This window comes from Mycteria americana, chromosome 4 (genome assembly GCF_035582795.1).
Source record: "Mycteria americana isolate JAX WOST 10 ecotype Jacksonville Zoo and Gardens chromosome 4, USCA_MyAme_1.0, whole genome shotgun sequence".
NCBI classification, from domain to species: domain Eukaryota; kingdom Metazoa; phylum Chordata; class Aves; order Ciconiiformes; family Ciconiidae; genus Mycteria; species Mycteria americana.
In genome coordinates this window covers 76,020,895-76,040,379 of record NC_134368.1, presented here as the reverse complement: position 1 = coordinate 76,040,379, position 19,485 = coordinate 76,020,895, and the positions used below count along the sequence as shown (strand labels likewise).

Sequence of the window (19,485 nt, the reverse complement as noted above, 5' to 3'; positions counted from 1 at the left end):
AGCAATCCTAATTTCTGGATTTTTTTTTAATTCTTCTTTCTTCTGAAGTGTTAGTCGGTAGCATTTACCCTGAGAGCAGGATACTGGCTGGAACTGAGGAATGAATGGGCCAGTCTAGCAGAGTCAACCCTTTTACCGCATATGGAAGTGAACTGTGAGCAGAATGAGCTTTTCACGTAAGTGGAGAGGACCAGAGGAGGGTACCAGCGGTGATCACAAGTACGAAGCGGCCTCTGCTTGTGGCGAGAGCAAACAGAGCGGGACTGCAGCGGGCAGCCATAAAATAGCTTGGTGAAGGCTAATCAGGAACCATTTTTGCAGTGCAAGTAGCGAGGGGGCAAGTTAGCGTATCACTGCAGCAAACAAAGTACGCTTTTACATAGTGGGTTTACATGTAACTTGTGGAACAACATGGTGCTGGAGATGTGAATAGGCTTAAAGAAAAGACCAGGTTCAGTGACAACAGGTCAATCCTGCCTCTGTATCGTAAGTATTTATGTCTCGGCTGGTCACGTTCGGAAGACCTCAGGTGTGATTTGCTGTGGCCGCACCAAAGGGACCTTAGTTAATTAAATAGAGCTTAGAAGAAAACATGAGCGGACTCTTCTTTTCCTGTTAAATTCTTTGTTACACGAGTTAAGCTGGGCCAGGATACTGGGAATGCCGCGGAGCGGGGGTCTCTCCAGGTACACACGCTACCACGACTGCCACACGCCCATGAAGCAGCTGGAGCTCGGCACCCAGCGAGCGTTGGGCCACTAGGCGACGCGTGGGGCTGCTGAGTGTGCTGCGACCATCCACCTGGAGCTGAGTACTGCCAAACCTGGACGCACTGATGGGCTTACTGTCATAAAGCAGAGCTGCTGCAACCGAGTTAAAGAAGGTGCTTGCGAGAGCTTTAGACAGTAGGTACGCACATGCAGATGTGTATAATAACCATTTACAGTGTGCGTGGCATTGTTTTCCTGTTAAAATTGGATGTGAATTAAATTTTATTATGCAGTTGTTAGCTTTAATAGACTAGCCAGAGGAAAGTAACAATGTGTTTATCACAAAATGCATTTATCCATAGAATGTGATATCCCAATTTTGGGAAGTGATTAAGTGCACCCTTAATTATATTTTCCTGGTTTGAGTGGCTGGAGGACTGTTCTTAGAGAAATCTGTCACTTTGAATAAGCATGAAACTTAACTGGTAAAAATGCAATCTTATCACAGTATCACCATATAACCGGATCTTATTTATTTTTAATTGAAATGTTAACTTAAAAGATGCAGTGCATATTTTTAAACCACATTAACATAAGATCTTTTCATTAAGTTCTAGGTATGCAGTCCCATTAAAAATAGGTAGCTAGGTATAAAAACACGAAGTCTTAATGCTTGCTTACTAAATATTCAGAGTGCAAATGGGCATCGCTCTGATAACACATGCAAATAGAGCTATTCTGGTACGTTTTAGTGTCACTGGCATGAGTGACAGCCACCAATGTATGCTTATTATTTCAGAATCACACTGATGGAGGGAGCACTCCTGCAACTATTTATCTTTACTTATATTCCCATGCCATTTAAATTTTTTTTTCTCAATTGCAGGAAAAAAAGATACTGTGATTTTATTGCTAAAACATCTCCTGCTTCTAACTGTAATGGAATGCAGTTGTACGCTGTGTACTGGGAAGCCTAGATATCAGGAAAGTGTTAATCCCTGCAATACAAGAAATACAAGACATGTATAGTTTATCATAATTTATTTTGCTGGTTCTAGCAAGAAATTCGGCATTAATCTACCCACACAGTTTTAGAGAAGTTGGTCCTACAAGGAAGCCAAATGACTTTTTGCGTTCTTGTCAAGCAGCACTTCTTCTCAGTACCCAGATAAACCCTGCGTGTATGACGCTACACAGCATGAGATGTGCGACAGCGAGGAGGTGCCCGAGGCTGGCCCCGGTGCTGCTGGCAGGGCGGTGCTCTGCTCCGCTCCAGCCCTTAGGTCTGGCTTTCTGGCAATTAGTCAGCGTTGGACATTGCACTGGTGATGCTGGTTGTGGGTGTTCAGGCAGAGAGGAGCAGGGGCTAGACCTTCTCTGAGCAGGGGCTAGACCAGGCTCATGTGGTTATTTGTGGCAAAATGCTTAAGGAGGCAGTGAGAGCAAGCCAGGCAAAACATGCTCATATTCATTCATGCAGTTATGCATAAATAGGTTCTAAAGTCCTACTCAGCTATGCGTGAGCATGTTAGTTGCAGCTTTGACCCTCCCAACTGGCTTCCTGTTAAATCTGTTAAAAAGCAAATTCTTCAGTCTAGTGTGTGAATGAACATTCCAGTCTTAAATAACAGGGAAAGAATCAAGAAAGTATTTGATATTTTTTTTGACCAGCGAGAAAGCGAGGCCTATTTTTGGTTTTGGTCGCATTAGGCTGTGCTGCAAACATTGGCATGAAGGTCTAGGGGCTTGGCGATAGAGAGCATTTTTCTGTTCTTTATTTAAACAGGCACCTTCCCAGAAGAGCAACAATCCAAAGTTTGCAGTTCCAGTGAAATGCTGTCTGAAAAGTGCTGCGGAAAAGAAGGTATGTGATAGAAAGTAGAGGTTTGAAAAGTAAAGTAGAGCAGAGCTATATGCAAACAACAGAGGATACTACAGGAACTCAAAGTCTTTTTTCATTAACTATAGCCTAAATTGGAAAGACTGTTGGTTTTGTGGGTTTTTTTCAAAGTTGTGCCATATGTTGCATTTTAATCACGGTGGAGGGGGGAGTGAAATGGAACAGTTAAAAAAACCCAAAAAACAAAACAACAACAAACCAAAACAAAGCAGAACCACTTCCTAGCATGGAACACACCACCACCACCACCACCACCACCCCCATCTTAAAGTAGGGAAATAGGCTGCAGAGGCATCTCAAGGCTGCAAAGAAGTGCCGGAGTACTCTTCCGCTGTGCTGTTGTTCGGGGGTTTTTTGGGGGGTGGGTTTTTTTCTTTTTTGTTTTGGTTTGGTTTTTTTAACTTAATGAAACATTTCCAGTTGGTGTCCCCCCCCACCCCTGCTACTGCTCAGCTCCAGCTCTAAATTATCTTTTATTTTTTCTTTTCCTTTTTTTTAAATGTGGGTACTTACGAGAGTCATACATGTAAATATAGCCACTGCTGGGTTGGTGAAAGACAGCTGTTGTGCACATGTGGCAGCACAACAGCTGCATTTCTGATGTAGTGCCTGGTATCTAGCAACTGGATGGCTTCCTCCAGTACATAGCATTATGTTGCCAAGAGCTATGCAACAAGCCCACAAGCCAAGTAAAATTCTGGTCTTTGGTTCAGGTGTAACCTGTTAACTCGGCCTAGATTTGCCAAGACACGTGTGATGTCTGAGCCGTCCTGGCTGGCGCGATGGCGGCAGTGCCATACTCCAGCCGGTGCGCGCTTCTGGGGAAACAGGCAGCAGGCTGCTCCCTGCAACCTCCCACCAGGATTTTTAGGCCAAGATTTTTAAAAGCAGCTAGTGGATTTGTTTGGTCAAGATCAGTTACCTTGAAGACAGCTCAAGATCAGTTACCTTTCAGGGGACATTGAACTCTGGGCACTAAACCCACCCCCATGCCTTTCCCAGGGGCTCCTGCTGGGCACTCAGGCCTCAGCTGCCCTGCGTCCAAGGTTAGCTGTCATTGCTGGCATTTTTAGATGCTTCACTGGTAGTTTCTAAAACTTTGATGCAAAAGACGATGCCTCTTCCCTTGCAGACTGAGTGCCTCTGTGATGAGAAGATGACATACCACTTACTGCAGCTCCACAGACACTGTAGTGGTTGGCAGACCTCTGGGCAGGAGTGATTGCGCTAGTGTTTTATTAGCTCTCAGAAAATATATAGCAGGGAAGAGGCTGTGCAGGCTCCTGCATGGTCTGCCTGAGCTCTGACCCCTCGGGCAAGAGGCTAGATTGCTTTTACAGCCAGTACTTAACCTTGCTGCTGAGACTTGTCAACAAGGAGGCCAATTAGCAGCAGATATGATGGTGGATGATATAATGCAGATGTCTGTTTGTTAGGAGCACAACTGATACATTTTTAACACAACATGTATTTTAAAACATGGCTCTGCATAAATGATGCCATCCCCTGCAAAAGAATCCTTCTCTACAGTCAAGTGTTACAGAAACTTTTAGGTTGGTTTTTTTTTTTTCCCCAAAGTCTCTCTTAAGCCTCATTATGCTGGGCTCATGATTACTATGGCAGGTGTAGGACTATAAAGAATAGTTCTGCTTGAAAAAATGTCCACTTTTAATTATTATTCTTTATTAACAGATATGGCATATTAAAAATATACGTGGAGGCAGAATGAAAACAGGGCAGTTCGAGAGGGTCCATACACAAACCGGGATGTTTTCTGTCACCACACGTATATTGGTGTATATATCAGAAAAGACAGATAGGGAAAGTTAATTGATTAGAATTGTGCAGTTCTACAAGCATGTTATAGCCACCTGCTGCAAAGGACAGCGGCTCTTTATCTCATATCGCGTGCAACACTAATACCCCTATTTGGGTGCACATAGGGTTCTTCTGTCAGGTTTTTGGTAAAGCTAGAGAGGCTGATTGCAAGAGGGCGGTTGATGTTTTGGTTGAGATTGGGCCTGAGCATGTAAAGAAAAGTTTACAGTAGGACTCAAGGGCTGGAGCTACTACAAGACTTGCACTTAGCTGCTGGCTGACTACCTACGGGCAGGATAATTCAGTCCTCTGCTCAGCCCCCTCCTAGAGACACCGAGACACTGTCAGACAGTGCAGAGTATGCCCCTTCCAGAGACAGCAGTGTTCCCTCTCCTCTGCCAGCCCAGGTGCTCTTTGACTCACTCCCTGCACCTTCTCTGCTTGTTTTAACCGAACATTTGAACCTACATCTTAAACCATTGCCTCAATTAAATTAACGTTTATAATAATTTACAACAGAACTGTAGCAATTTACACAAGCAGAGGTCCGTTTTAAAACCGTCAAGATTATAATCAGGGCTTGGTAGATCAATCGCTGAAATACCTTTCAAAATTAGAGAATTTGCATGATTGTCTTTTAATTGCTAGGATAACTATTTATGTCTAGTGCAAAAAAAACCCCGCATAGAGTATCACTGTGCATTTTCTATTACAGATATAGTGCAAGAGGAGAGAAAGACCACCTCTTCTTGAGCACGACTTACCATCCTAATGACAAAGCTAGAGGTGCTGTCCACTCACCTAACTAGTCACAGGCAAAAGGAGGAGCAGTGGGTTCAACACACAAGCTGTGAACAGCACCACATACTCTAACAAGGTACTGATAGAGGCCCTGAAAATTAGTATCCGCACCCCAGTAGAAACAACCATAAGAATTTTTCAGTTGATTAGACCTTAACACTGCCCTAACTGAGGGCAAAGGACAATCCACATGTATGTAATGTTAACATTAATTTATCTTAGGATAATTTTTATCTAATGAATACCCAGATTTTTTTTTCCTTGGTTAGTGTTTAAATACCCTAACTTCCTTTTAGGATGTTAAGTATCTTTTCTTGTTCAGTGGAGCCAATAGTACCTATGCTTCTTGGAAGTCTGTTTGCTCTTAGCGTTTCCTTCTTTAGCTTCCTCTCTGCATTTTAATTATTTCATTAATCTTTGGTGAAAAAAAATAGCTTTTTCTAAAATGCTGACAAAATGTGTACATGTTATTTTTACAACAAAAAAAATGGATTTCCACTACAATCTTTTAATGCACAATGCTCCTTTATTCACTGCGTAGCTCCTCTTTAAGGAAAGAGTTCTCCTGATTTCATTGGGGCAACTCCCAAGCAAGGCCAGGTTCACCAAGCCACTGCTTAAGGATCTGATTTTTGAACTGCAGGGCTGAGGAGGGTAGGGCTGGAGAGCTCCATCATCCTCCCGACTGCGCAGGCTCCTCAGAAGAGGCATCACCCCCTTGCAGAATTGACCTGGCAGGTTGGTTTAAGTACAGAGCCCACATAGAGAAGTCCTATAGCCATCCTAGGAGTATTTGCTGTGTGTCTTAATCAGCAGTAATAACCAGAGCTTTCCTTTTCAATTTCAACCACTGATAACATCTTACCTTTTTTTTTTTTCATATCTTCTTGTCTTGTAGGAGAATCCTTTCCCCCTCCCTCCACATCAAGCCTAAATCAATTTAAGGTGAAGAAAGGAGAGGAAGGAAAACCAAAAAGAAACAAGAATATAGCCAACCTTTTTAATTAGAGTATATTGTACTTCCAAACTGGCTACACTAGAAATTGGCAATGCAACATAAGATGCAAAGGAATATACCAGTTACTGTCAAAATGACCCTGTACAGCCTTATAATGCAAAAAGCTTTATACAATACAAATTTTTATTAATGTACACAAACCTTGACAGAATGATATTGGAACATAATACAACAAGTAAAAAAAAAACAGACAGAAGAAAGAAAAAAGTGCTGAGAACTTTAACTGAATTACCAAATGGAAAAACACGCTAGCTTTCGTTAAAGAATGCATAGTGAAAACCAGTATGAAATTACCTTTATGGTGGGGGGGAATTTATCAGAACTGTTGGTCATTAGTCGGTAGGGGGAACCTCTGGGGAACATTCCTTTCTTTAGCCTTGAACTGCAAACCAATTATTTTAATATGTGTGAACTCTGATAAATACTGTATTTTTTTTCTTAAAAAAATAAAAACCTCCTAACACACTTCTTCTTACAGAGAAAACTTCTATAACTTGCCAGAAAGAATTAATTTATCCTTTCCAAAGTGCTAAACAAATTTCCCAGGTACATTAAACATTACTATGTCAGATACTGGTACAGTGGAACATTGTCAAACACGTGGCGTTTGCATGCTTACAGCTCATTCTTGGAAGTTCCAGCCCTATTTAAACTGCCATTTGGTTTACAGAAAGCGTCCCACTAATATTCCTACTTCTTCCTCCTAGACAGCTGTACTTTACCTGTCGGTTGAAAAATAAGCTTTTTTGATTTGGAAGTGTTTGCTCTTCTATGGTGGGGTCAGAGATAGACACATTGAGTATATTTTAAAGAACTGGTATAGTTTCTGGATGCAGATTGCATATTTCATGCTGTCGAGATACTCAGTTTTTTATGCTTTGAGTATTTACTAATACAGCATTTTCTATTTTGTCTGTACTCCGGGGCGGGGGGGAGTTACCAGGAGTTCTGATGGAGTAAAGCATGGCAAACAGGGCCCTGAGTTACATAGGTTGTTTACAAAGGTTTATACACACTTTGGAACAGATGGCTTTTCTTTACTGCGTAGACAGACAGAACTGCCACATGCTCGTTAGAACCAAAACTGTCTGCTGGAATGTAAACAAAGTGGTGGGACTTCTCTGTCCTTTAATTAATAATTCCAAATGATAACCTGCTACTATTTTGGATATTTCCCCCTTGTAAATAGCTTCCAGTATGTTAACAGGAGTGCACAGATTAGGAAGTCCTCCCCAAACAGGAAGAGTTTGGTCATGACAGTGGAGAATGTTTGGCCATCTCAGTGCAAAACAAACATAGGAATCTTGCAAATAGGTTAAACGATGCAAGTTTTGCATCAAAAAAGTGTTTCTACACAAGCTTCATTTAAGAACTAATAAAGATTGAGTTATGTGTGTAGTTGTGCATATGGCTAAGAGCCCTTGTGGAGCAGAAATGCCTTCCTGAACTGGGGCGTTGCTTTAGTGCTGTCATGAACAAGGGGTTGGCTCCAACTGGCCTGTCAGATCCCGCCCATCCCACAACAACCTGCAGAAGTTCCCTCAGGAGAGCATGAGGCGGGGTGGATAGCACATTAGATGTGACTCAGGGCACCTCCTACAGCGGCTTGGCCAAGGGACAGAGAGGGGACTCTGACAAAAGCTAGCTCAAATACCTGGTGAAAGACAGCGAGATCCGAATCCAAGAGACACCATGGAAAACAATAATCCAGTAAGAAAGCATTCCTGTAAGTCACATGATAATTTTGAAGAGTTTCATATTTTGTACTTCCGATTTTAATGCAGAGTATTTTTAATGTGACCTTTCTTCCTGGATATTAAGTTGTCTCAGAGACACAAATCAATTAACAGTCAGTTAGCTTCTCTTAAATTAAGATCACTCTTAGCATTTTGAGATTAACAAACGTTACACAACCAATCCGCATTTGCTTCTTCCTGCGATAAAGTGCTACATATAACATGTCATTTTAATGACCACAAGTAGGAGCGTTAAATAAGTATAAAGTTAGCTTCCTAGCAGTGTACACTCTATCCGCCGTTAACAAAAAGGAATAAAGTATTACTAATAACATGGAGGGTATCGATAGGACTGTAGAATTTGCAAGTACAATTGAAATACTGAGGGTATAAAAGAGAACTGTATGGTTCAAACAGCATCTTTTTATAGCTGTATATTTCAAAGAAGTTACTGGTACCTTTTCAGATAAACAGTCATCTTACCTTCAGCCCACAGATTTTTTTTCTTTTTTTTTTTTTTTGCAAGTGAGAAACAAACTAGTGCAAGACTAAAGCACTGTGCAAAACTGCCTTGTTTTTTTAGTCTGAGTATTTATACCCAGAATTTATCCATACCCTTTTTTTAATCCCCTTGTTGGATTTTTTCCACCATAGAATTCTAGTTATACATGTTGTTCCTGCAAACTAAAAGGTAACCACTGCATAATACAGTATATATATATATAAATATATATATATAATATTTATATGCCCTTTTAAAACAAAAGATGTATGCTATGGCCCAGATGCAGGTGTTTTGTTACACCTGTGTAACAGTTAAGAATTGGGCCTGCTGTGTGGGTGTGTAGACTGCACGCACTGCATATGCATATGTGCACATACACACGCTTTTTATTGTCGTACTCTCATCCTGCAGTGCTGAAAGCAACTTTTTCCTCATCAGTTCTACCCCAAATCCTCAAACCTTGACAACTGTGTACAAGGCATCAAACAATTAAAGGAAGCTGCAAACAGCACTGAAATAATACACCCTGAACCGTTATTCCTTCCACAACTCTACAGTTCAGGGGGAGACAGAGGGAAGGGAGGGAGCAAGTGTGTGAAAAGGGGAAAAGAATAATAATTAAATAAGCCAATACAAGGGATGTGCAAAAGCAATGTCATGGCACGCTACAGGCAGACTCTCTTTCACGCACCCGCACGCACGCAAAGCCCCAAAATAAAATGCATCAATATGTAATCTTACAAGTGCTGATTGCCATTAAGGACACTCTTTTTCAGCTTAACAAGACAAAATAGTTTCTTAGATAAGAGTACTGGGAACATGCCTCTGAAGGTAGAAGTATGCAGTAGGTCACCTCTTGAAGATTTAATAAAGCAGCTTTCATGTCAATGCAATAAGTATACACACAGAGCCATTTTCTAAACCTTACTAATGATATAGTACAAGTGTTCGTTACCTCTTCGGTCTACGTTTTGCAGCAATGTATACCTGCTGGGTTTGTTGGGGTATTTTTGGTACAGAATGTAACTGCCCTCAGACAGTTTCTGCCCTTTCTGTTAGTCCAAGGTAGGCAAGGAAGGAGTGTTTAGGTGAAGAGGCACCTCCCGGTGCAGTCTGAGGTCTGGGTGGATGGAATGTGAGATCGTAGTGGTTTTTGGGGAAAAACATTGTTAAAGGAATAAGGTGGGCAAACTCTGAGTTCCAGTATTTATCAAAGCACAGGGAAGTGCCGTTGATGGCCAAGGCTTTCACTGCCAAGTTGGGCTCTGCCCCACTGCCGTGTGCAGCTGACATAGCCACTGTTTGCAAAGCCTGGGAGGCAGACATAACTGAGAGGGGTGACAGGAGGTTTCTGGAGCTGTTCACTGGTAGGAGCGGGCTGGCTTCCTTGGAGGTTGAATACTGGCCCTTCTTCTCCTCTTCGGAGCAGTCCCCGTTCTGGTGCTTCTTCACGTGGCGGCTGAAGACAAAAGGGTGGGTAGTCTTGAACAGGCACTCGTCGCAGCTGAAAGTCTGGCGTGGAGCATGCTTCAGTTTCTTGTGCAAGTTGAGATTGTCTTTGCGTTTGCAGCTGTAGCTGCACTGGTCACAGTGAAAAGGGCGCTCACCGGTGTGGACACGCACGTGTTCAATCAGCTTGTTGGCGGTCTTGGACAGGTAGCCACACTGGTCGCATTTGTAATGGTTGCCAAGGCGGTGTTCTCGGATGTGCATCTCCAGCTCCAGCTGATTTGCTTTCACTGTCTGGCAGATCCGACACTTGTACTCCATCTTGTAGTGAGTCTTCAGGTGGCACTCCATTGCTGCGGGGCGGTTAGTGGAGTAGATGCAGAATGGGCACCTGGCAACACAGCAAGGAAAGGTGGGGACAGAGAAAAGAGAAGTCACTCAGCTTGAAGACCTGCATTCCTGGTTTAACCCTGTCACTCAACCCCTCTCTGACCTACTGAAGAGGAGAAAAAGGCACTTAGTTTTCCCTGTAAAGCCTCTTTCAAATACTTGGTTCACCTTGACACATCTCTACTTAGAGGAGGTTTGCCCATTTAATGGTAGTAGAGCTCACACATTCCTATGAAACACTGATTCACTCTGAAGGAGCATCCCTTTAATCTTCTGGCTTACCTTGATGGGGAAGATTCTGCAAAGCAGGCCGGGTAGTGCAGAGTGGGTGACTGATTCACAGGTACTTTGTATAACGACATTCCTAGTGTTTGCACGAAGTCACTTTGGCCATTTTGTCCATTAAGAAGTGGTTTAAAGTGAGTGTTTACAGATGAGTATGAAAGCAGCTGTTTAAGTAAAGATGGAATAAACTTGTAATACCACATGTACAGCAAAAGCTTAGGAAATTCCTTTTATGTGACCTTGAACAACAAGTTTGCTGGGTATCCTGCTAGGAGCAGCTGAAAGCCAGTCTGTTAGGATGATTTGTAGGGATTCCCATTTCTGGGAGATGAGCTAGCCACGCTCAAAGGGGGCGTGTGTTTGGCAGTGTTTGCCTACAGCCGCCTCTGCCACGGCAGGAATTGTTCCTGTGTGGGAACAGGATGTGGGCTCCGCTTACTCACAGCAGCAAGCGTCCGGACCGGGGTGGACGTGGCAAAGGGCCTCACCCCTGGTTCCTGAACCAGGAAGGGCCGAGAAGGCTGGAGGAGGGAATCTTGAAAGCTTGGAAGGAAGCCTGAGCTGAACAAGCCTGGACACCAACAAACCCAAAACACACCCGCTTTTGCTTTATGTAGCCAAGAGGAAGTTGGTGAGGACAGCTACCTGCCAGGGATCTCTGCTGTATTAAACAAAGCATGCTCCCTTCCAGATCTAACTGGTGAGCTAAAAGAGCAAGTCTAGATAAAAAGATACAACTGAGGCACCTGGCTACTGTCTTACAGACCTCTCCGCCTGCCGCTGATCTGTGTTCACTGTTTAGCAGGTCTGCCAGTTGTATTCTAGCATCTCAGATCATTTCTAAGCTGAGATCCTCTCTCCATGTGTGTTTTCCCTTGCTACAACTGGTTGCACATACAGGTTTAATATTAATCTACCTGCTAATTGAGAGACTTTTGAGCACAGTGAGTAATACAGGAGGACAAATGGATACTAAAACATCCGGACACTTTTTCTGATGCACATCAAGTACTCTGATCCAGAGAGGGAGCCTGGCATTGAGGCTGCTAATGCGATTAGCTCTATTGCAACAGAGGACTCAGCTGTCTATGCACACATACCTCTCCTGGGCTGGGTGCTCTCTGGATCAGAATCTCAGATTTTGACCTGGAGCTGGAGGAATCATGTTTTTTTCTCTTCCCCCACAGCAAACAGGAGACAGAAAAATACAATTTACTTAGATCTCTTCAGGCTCTTCTGGATGCCTTAAAAAAAAAAAAATCAGAGCTTTTTCTTAGGCGCAGCTTTCAAGGTACCTAATTATTACTTGAGTTGGGCAGGAATAACTTATGTAGGCTGAGAAGCCCATTCTGTCAGGAAGGTCTGAGTCATAGGTCATGGTTTTTCCTTGGTAAATAGAACAGATTCTGTGCAGCTTAAACCCAAAGTGCATTAGACAACTGGTCTGTACGTCCAAGACAGACATCCCGTCGTTCTGGCACACTACTTGTTTCTCAGTCTGGTCTTCTTCCCAGATTCAGTCATCACATCTCAAGTGACCACAGATCCCAGTTCATGGAACTACTGAGCCGGAGACCAGACGCTGCCTGGCAAACAGAACCAGTTTTCAAAAACTGCAGTGCAAACTGATAGAGCTACTTGTGGTAACATTAAACGTGGTGTGCTCGTCACAGGACAGCTACAGTGCACTGAAAACATGAGTTTGCTTAGTGAGAGCAACAGAAGCAGGGAGTCCTGTGCTGAACCCTAGCTGGGCTCCAAGTGGTTCCAGCCTCTTTTCCTGCAGCAGCTGGAACAAACAGAGACCAGGGACATGCATCTTGCATAACGTCACATTGCCCGCCCACAGAGAAGAAGCATATGGCCCCAGCAGTCACTCCTTCCCTCAGGGGTCCAACTTTGACATAAGGGCACGCTCATTCTCTAGAAACGCTGCTCTGCACCAACAGACCTTAAAGGACACCACCTTAGCCAAAGCCAAAGGGCTTGTATCTTTAAAGAGTGTATTACTTGTTACATGTTAATTTATACAATAATGATCATTCTGGGGCATGCAAACCAAAGCAGAAAGCATCAGAGTTACTAATTCTTGGAGAGGACTGACTTTGCATTAGAGTCTACAAAGGGTATAACCCTTAAGGTTATAACTTCATACCTAGTTGCAGAGACTATACGGGGTTTAGTGTCTTTGAGCCAGGTGCAGAATGGAGCCTGTGCTGTGTGCTCTCCTTTGCTCCGATACCTTGAAAAAAACCCCTCTCAGTTTGACACCACCACCTCTGTGTAGTGCTGCCTTATTCCCTGTAGGACCCATCGCATACCGTCTCCTATTTGACTTGAAAAGGGAAAGGACCATAGTTTATTACAGCACTAAGACCAGTGGATACTACATCTGCTGCTAGGTTACTGATCTGCTATAATGATGCAAGCCTACACTAAAGGACTGGGCTTGGGTCATCCAAGTAAAAGGAAGCCCCAAATCTGGATTATCAGACATTTAACTAACCCTTTCTACCTGACCTCCTTTTGTCTTATCCCCACAGTATTAGAGGTGCTTAACACAGTAAAAGTTTGTGTACTTGCTTTCCTTACTTGAGCCCACCGGTGGGGACAGTGTGGCATTTCTTGTGCTCCAGTAATTGTTCAGGTGTCTTCATGAACTTGTGGCACACGTCACACTCGAACATCCGTGTGATCAGGTGGATTTGCAGATGGCGCTCAAACATATTTTTTGTTTTGCAGACAAAGTTACAGAAAACACATTCAAAGCCTGAAAAACAAAACAGGAAAATGTATTCCTTACCTTGTGGCCAGACTGACTGCATAGAAGGTAACAGTTTGTATTTCTTTAACAGTATTTTACCTTTCTCTGACTTCTCTTCAGTGTTCACTGAGGTCTGACTACCAGGCACTACAGAAATGACCAGCAGGTTGTTTGAACCCTTGTTTTTTGAGGTTATATCTGCATCTTCTTTGCTGTTGGCAGAGTCACTCAGTGCTGACAGCGAAGATGAAGATGGACTGTTAGATTCACTGGGTGTCTTCCTCTCTTCAGCTGAAAAACAGGAACAGAGCAATAACTAGTACAGCAGATCAGATGGAATCTCAATGATCCTGTTTTAAATTTCAGGAAAAATATTTACATTTAAAGGTAATTCAAACATGCTTATAAACAAGTCTGAAATTAATTAACCTGTTAAGAAATCATAGTTGTACCTCCTTCCTTTTTATTAGCATTTACAACAGTACATCTCTCAGTTTATCCTAGAATTGAGTCTGTCTGTAATGGTAGTGGGAAGGAAGCATGCAACTCTACCTCATTACCAGGCTGAAAAAAATCCCAAGAAAACACTTTGATTAGCTCAGAGTTCAAAAACAATGAAGAACTTGTCACTTAGAAAGGAAACGGAGCTTCTGTAGGTTTGGGGTGTGGAAACCAAAAGTACCTACTGGTCCAAGCTAAACTTCCCCCACCTTTCCGTTTATGTGGGTCCAATGGGTAAATCTGGGAGGAAGGGCAAAGGAGAATAATCTCACTCATTCTCCTGAGGAGCATCCTCAGTAATGATTGTAAGAGATAACAGCGTGGTCTAAAGATTAATCTGTTTTTATTATGACCTCTTACTGAAGATAATGAATTAAAAAATTCCTTTATTTAACTGGATCTAAAGCTAAAGCCCATCACAGTTTCCTTATGTGTGCAAGAAATGTATGAAGTTCAAATCCCAAACCCTATCACACACTAGAAATGAACAAGAGTGAGAGTTCTCATATGAGAACTGCCGTGAGCCAACAAGGCAAGGATGGGCAAATTATTACCTCCCATCTATGTCTTAGTTTAATCAGAGCTGTGTTAAAAAGAGAGAATATGAAGTTTTAGTGAAGTCTATGGGATAAAGTCCCCTGATCAAGGCCTCTGCAAACATCAGTACCTACATGCCTAGCTTTGAACTGATGAGTGGCACCTTTACGTCCAAAATAAAAATGTAGGAATGCACTAATGAAATCTGATGACCTGAGCTGTCAATAGGGAGGATGACTGGGATATCATACAGAAAGATTCACTGACCTTGGGGACCAGAGTAATAGAAATAGAATGACATTTAATAGCACAGAGTACAAGGTTATGACCTGAAGGGCCAGTAACAAGAATTTTTGCTACAAATGACGAGTGCTTAAGTTGAAAACAGTCAAGGAAAACAAAAGAAGAATTTGAGCAGAACATGGGATGAATATGAGCAATCAGTGTGGGGGAGCCTTCAAGGAAGGTAAATATGATCACAGAATGTTATTGTGTGAGCTATTCCCAGTAGCTGCTGCTGTTTTACACTGCCACCACTACTTACTTCATTTCACCATGTACAGCTGCGATTGCATATGTCGAGAGCAGGGGTTCTAACAAGAACATATGCAGCGAGGGATTGGTACAGTGAGAAAAACATGTTTCATATAAGAAAAGGCTCAGTGTACATTTAGAGGGGAGAGGGTTGTTCTCCGTGAATATACTAAGGGAATAAATACTGTGGAAGGAGGGAAGAAAGGAGGAGGGAGCAAGAGGTGGACTGCTGTTTCAGATAAAGGACAGTTCTGGCGCAAGAACAACGTATGTGTATTCTGATTATCAGTAAGACACACACTGGAAATTTTACAAAGGTCCTTAATCTTTAATGCAGGAAAATCTGCAGCTGCCTGTCTGTAGAAGTAGTTGGTTTAAAACAATTATACTTGTTTGAAGACATATGCCAACGCCCTTACAAACAGGCCTTTTATGACTCGGTAACATCACAGGATAAGGGACTGGAGTCAAGTGACCCAGAAAATCCATTCTATTTTTTACTCTCTGTATTTGCCATATGTGTAAGCCTTTGGCTGAATCGCCAGCTGAATGGCTCAATTTGACAGGGTGAAGGAAGAACAAGGGTTTTTTTGTCTTTCTTTAAAAGACAAGCAGCAGCTCCAATCTTTTAGCCATGATAGGAAGATACAGTAGAGTACAGCTCAGTTTTAAGCTCCGATGAAAGCTTTTCATGTGGCTATGGGTGGCGTTTCTCATTTGCCTTGACTTCCTAGATATGAAGTGGAGTTAGATGCAAACACCTCAGAGAGCAGGGAGTAGTGCTGAGAGCTACGCTGGCGTGAAATCCCTTGAGAGCTTTCCAGTATTTGTATTTCTGTAGTTACATTTAACTTAGGTATCTGTGAGCACAAACAACTGCATTCTTCTCTCCCTTCTCCTTCTCCACCCCTCCCTGTTTTCCCAATTTTATTCCTGGTAGGACAGGAAAAGCAATTTAGCTTTTAGAAAAATTGGGCTGGATGCAATTCAGGTTCAGTATTGTCAACACAATTGTTAGTAGTTTGTGGCAGCAAAATGCTTCTGCCTGGCCTTATAAGAGAAATTAATTAAAAGGGTTCTAATTTTCTTCTCCTTAAATTATTCCAGACTTCATTAGTTGGACTAAGCATATGGAGCTTGTTTGAAAACTGCTATTGCTCTTATCTTTGGCTATTAAGTGAACAGGACCAGGGAGAGAACACATCACTCGTTCTGTTATTTAATATAAAGTTACATTTATGGTATTGCTGAATCACAGTGTCAACTCAACATCAGTGTGAAATTCCAAACTGATAGACTGTGGAGACAAACACACTGAAGAGCAAAGCTCAACATACTGTGTATTTCAAACTTACAGCCAGGTATGCGCAATTAGCACTCAAAGTCACCTTATCATCACTGAAGTCAAACCAGGATTTTGATGAAATAGTAAACCAGTCAGAAAAACAAACGAAGTATGCTGACTTCAACAGGGGAGGGGATTTGGGGGATAAGGGGAATAGGAAGAAGGAGGGCTAAGTAGTCCTTCATTTATTTCACTAAGCTTGAAAATTGATCTGCACTACCAGATTATTTGCCTGGCTGGAGTCCAATTCACTTCCACTTTGAGAGATCAGGCCTTAATTAGCAAGCGTTTCAGTGAAAGTAGAGTGCTAATGGGAAGTGTGAAGGTTGCACCTAAAAAGCAAGGAAGAGAGAGATCACTGCAGCTGGGAGAGAGGGATCATCACCTGTGTGCTTGCTGTTGACATGAGCCTTCATATCTGCCTCTTCCATAGTGACAAAATCGCATGCTGTGCAGCAAATGGAGAACATCCACTGCTCTTTATCCACATGGAGGGACATATGACTGACAAACTGGACATTCATCTCTGTCTCAAACCCACACACATGACAGCTGCAGGCAGAAGGGAATTCAAGAGTAAGAAACATTAAAAAACAAACCACAAACAGAAGCATATTGCCTTTCCCTGAATTTGCAAGAAAAAACTCACTGCACAGATTTCTTCTTTTCCTCACTGTTGAATGTTCACTGCAAAATTCTTTTGTCTACTGAACTGCCTTTGAACTGATGGCCATGCCAACGTGATTAAGGGCAGGCACAATGCAACAATCCTGTACATGCTATAATGACGCTAAATAATCATAAAGTTAATTAAAAACTACAGATTCCAGATGCTGCGCATCACCTAGCTGATTCCTTTGGGCAATAAGAGGCATTGCAGCTTTGCCAAGATGTTTAGTATGGCTGATACACTGACAAACGGAGAGCTTGCTGCACACTCCAGGAGTTATTTTCAAGCCCTGGAATGGTTCCCATGCCAAACTGGGATCTTGTGCAAAACTGCCTGGCAGTTTCAGTGTAAGCAAGTAAAAATGGGTTCAAACATTTCTTATGCTGGACTGGGAAACAAGAGTCATCAGCTATGCAAATAATTAGCAGGGATACAGATTTCACAGCCAGTGCATGAAGAGTGATATTGAGAGGCAATGGAAAGGACCCTTTAATTTAACTTTCTTTGCAGAGTCCTCTTGCTTTGATTAGGTCATTAACATTTAAAACAAACCAAAAACATTTTAAAAGGCGTATACTCTAGGGCACTATTTTGCTTTCCCAGGGCAACGGACTAGATAATCTAATCCAGCAGGTTTCATTTATTTCTTACTTCTATGATTTTGTAATTAAATCTGCTCTTGGCACTTTGACTAAAAGTAAGAGTGATTTGGTAATCTGCTTGGCCACTAGAGTGCATATCACAGCTTGCAGAGCACACAACAGTGCATACAACAAGGACAATGTCCAAATATCCATTTCATCTGGGCAATTCCTTTTAATTTTTCAGGCAAGTTCTCCTAAAAGATTTCTTTCTTTCATCATGTTGGTCACTGAATGTATATACCTCTAGCAAATGGAGGAAACGCGTGTATTGATGTAACAATTCTTATTATGCTTTACTATTTGATTTCATAGATTCAGCTGAAAACAATGGAGCTGTCAAGAGGCAACTGGAAGCACAGTGCTTTAGATTTGCCGTGAGTCTGTGTACACGATGGGATGTTTCCAAACACAAAAGTTAAAGGAACACTGTATAAAAGTTAAGGAGGCTTCTAAGGGCCCATCTGCCTCACAAAGCCGTTTAAAAAAAACCAATCCCACACCAAACCCCAGAGTCTTTCCCAATGGCTAGCCAAGTCAAAGAGCATGGGGCAGCCAGCTGGGCTTTGCTGCTTAGACTAAGTCAGATATGGGCAAGAGAAATACTTTCATCGCAGTTCCACCCTGCAACACCAGAAGGGTGGCCCTGTAACATGTCCTTAGCAGACAGATAAGACATTCAGATTCCAGCGTCTGGTGCACAGCCCTTGTCTGGGTCCTCACCTGTAGTAGTAAGGGTGCTTCTTTCCATCGCTGCCTTCAGAAGTGACAGCGCTGACAATGTCCTCAGTGTCTGTACTCACCAGCTTCACAGAATGGACGGTCAGGTGCTGGTTCAGATTAGCACGGCACTTAGCAGCATAGGGGCACAAGTGGCATTTGTATTTTCTCTCTTCTGAAAAAGAAACAGAAAACCTTAAATGTATACTTCATTTTGAAGCAAGCTGTTTTTAAAACTGCCAATAACCAAGTATGCATTCCTTTGGGTTTCTCCGAGCAGCTTTCAGAATGAGGTACATTGGAAGCTCGACATTTTGGAAACTTATAGGAGTTCACAGCAATTACTCAGAAAAAAACTAATTTGGAGGTGGCTAGATTTTTAAGTTGCTCTACCATTTGTAGTCAGATAATATCAAACTTTATAAACTGGAAAACTGGGGCAACTGCTGCTCTGAGAGCTGCAGCAGAGCCAGTAGAGAAATGGGTCAATAATCTACAACTACTTCCTTTACTAGCATCTTTTATTTGATTTTTGGGTCCAGTTATTCTTGAGGTTGCCCATGTGATCACTTGCAGAGAGTTGATGGTTAATGATTTTGTATTAAAATCTGAGGGTGGAGAGGAAAGGTATCATTAGGCCAGTTCCAAACACAAACTAACGAAAAAACATCACTCAAAGAACAGTTGAAGAAATTACACAAATTCATCATGAGTTTCTGATGCTTCACAACTTAAATGATTTAAAATAAAAATGATTTTATTTTGAATTAAACATTTCTAAATCCTGGCAGCGCATTTTTTGTACATGCCAAGCTTTATTTTGCAAGGAGTTGATTAAAATAACCAAACATTACATCAGCTTTTACAACCTTTCCCTTTGAGGAGCTGCTGCTCTAAATTTGAAATATAATGCTACAAGTGTTAGGGAAAGACAAGCTGCTTCATTCAATAGAGCAGCTTAGGACTAAGAAAACCCCACGATGCCAAGGAACAGAGCATTTGAACCTTTTCAGCATGACTCTACTAGATGGTACAACATACAGTGGCATTATACCAACAATATTTTTCAGCACTGCATCAGAAATTCTTGCTTTCAAGTCTTATTTTGTGCAGTGCACCTCAGCAGGCTGACAAGGTGCATCTTCCATAAAAAAACTCTGT

At 42.2% G+C, this 19,485-nt stretch overlaps 1 protein-coding gene and 1 long non-coding RNA gene across 3 annotated transcripts in view; one reads left to right on the top strand and one right to left on the bottom strand.

Annotated features, from left to right (window-relative positions):
* Nucleotides 1-752: 752 nt before the first annotated feature.
* LOC142409440 (uncharacterized) lies at nucleotides 753-18,331 on the top strand. The gene is made up of 5 exons (XR_012775632.1): nucleotides 753-909; nucleotides 2,497-2,574; nucleotides 5,144-5,305; nucleotides 13,355-13,442; nucleotides 17,920-18,331. It is a non-coding gene; the product is annotated as an uncharacterized LOC142409440 (long non-coding RNA).
* Nucleotides 6,228-19,485, bottom strand: part of ZNF827 (zinc finger protein 827) — a 111,700-nt gene continuing 98,442 nt past the window's right edge. Inside the window, exons 10-15 of one of the 2 annotated variants that reach the window (XR_012775621.1) lie at nucleotides 18,328-18,499; nucleotides 16,679-16,845; nucleotides 13,476-13,667; nucleotides 13,205-13,382; nucleotides 10,610-10,776; nucleotides 10,212-10,328 (exon numbers count right to left, since the gene is read on the bottom strand). Coding sequence is in view for 1 of the 2 variants with exons in the window: in XM_075500953.1 (XP_075357068.1) it covers nucleotides 9,521-10,328; nucleotides 13,205-13,382; nucleotides 13,476-13,667; nucleotides 16,679-16,845; nucleotides 18,328-18,499 (1,517 nt within the window). In the remaining variant the exon portion in view is untranslated. Of the gene's footprint in view, nucleotides 10,329-10,609; nucleotides 10,777-13,204; nucleotides 13,383-13,475; nucleotides 13,668-16,678; nucleotides 16,846-18,327; nucleotides 18,500-19,485 lie in introns of both variants that reach the window. The other variant, XM_075500953.1, reaches the window with a different exon arrangement.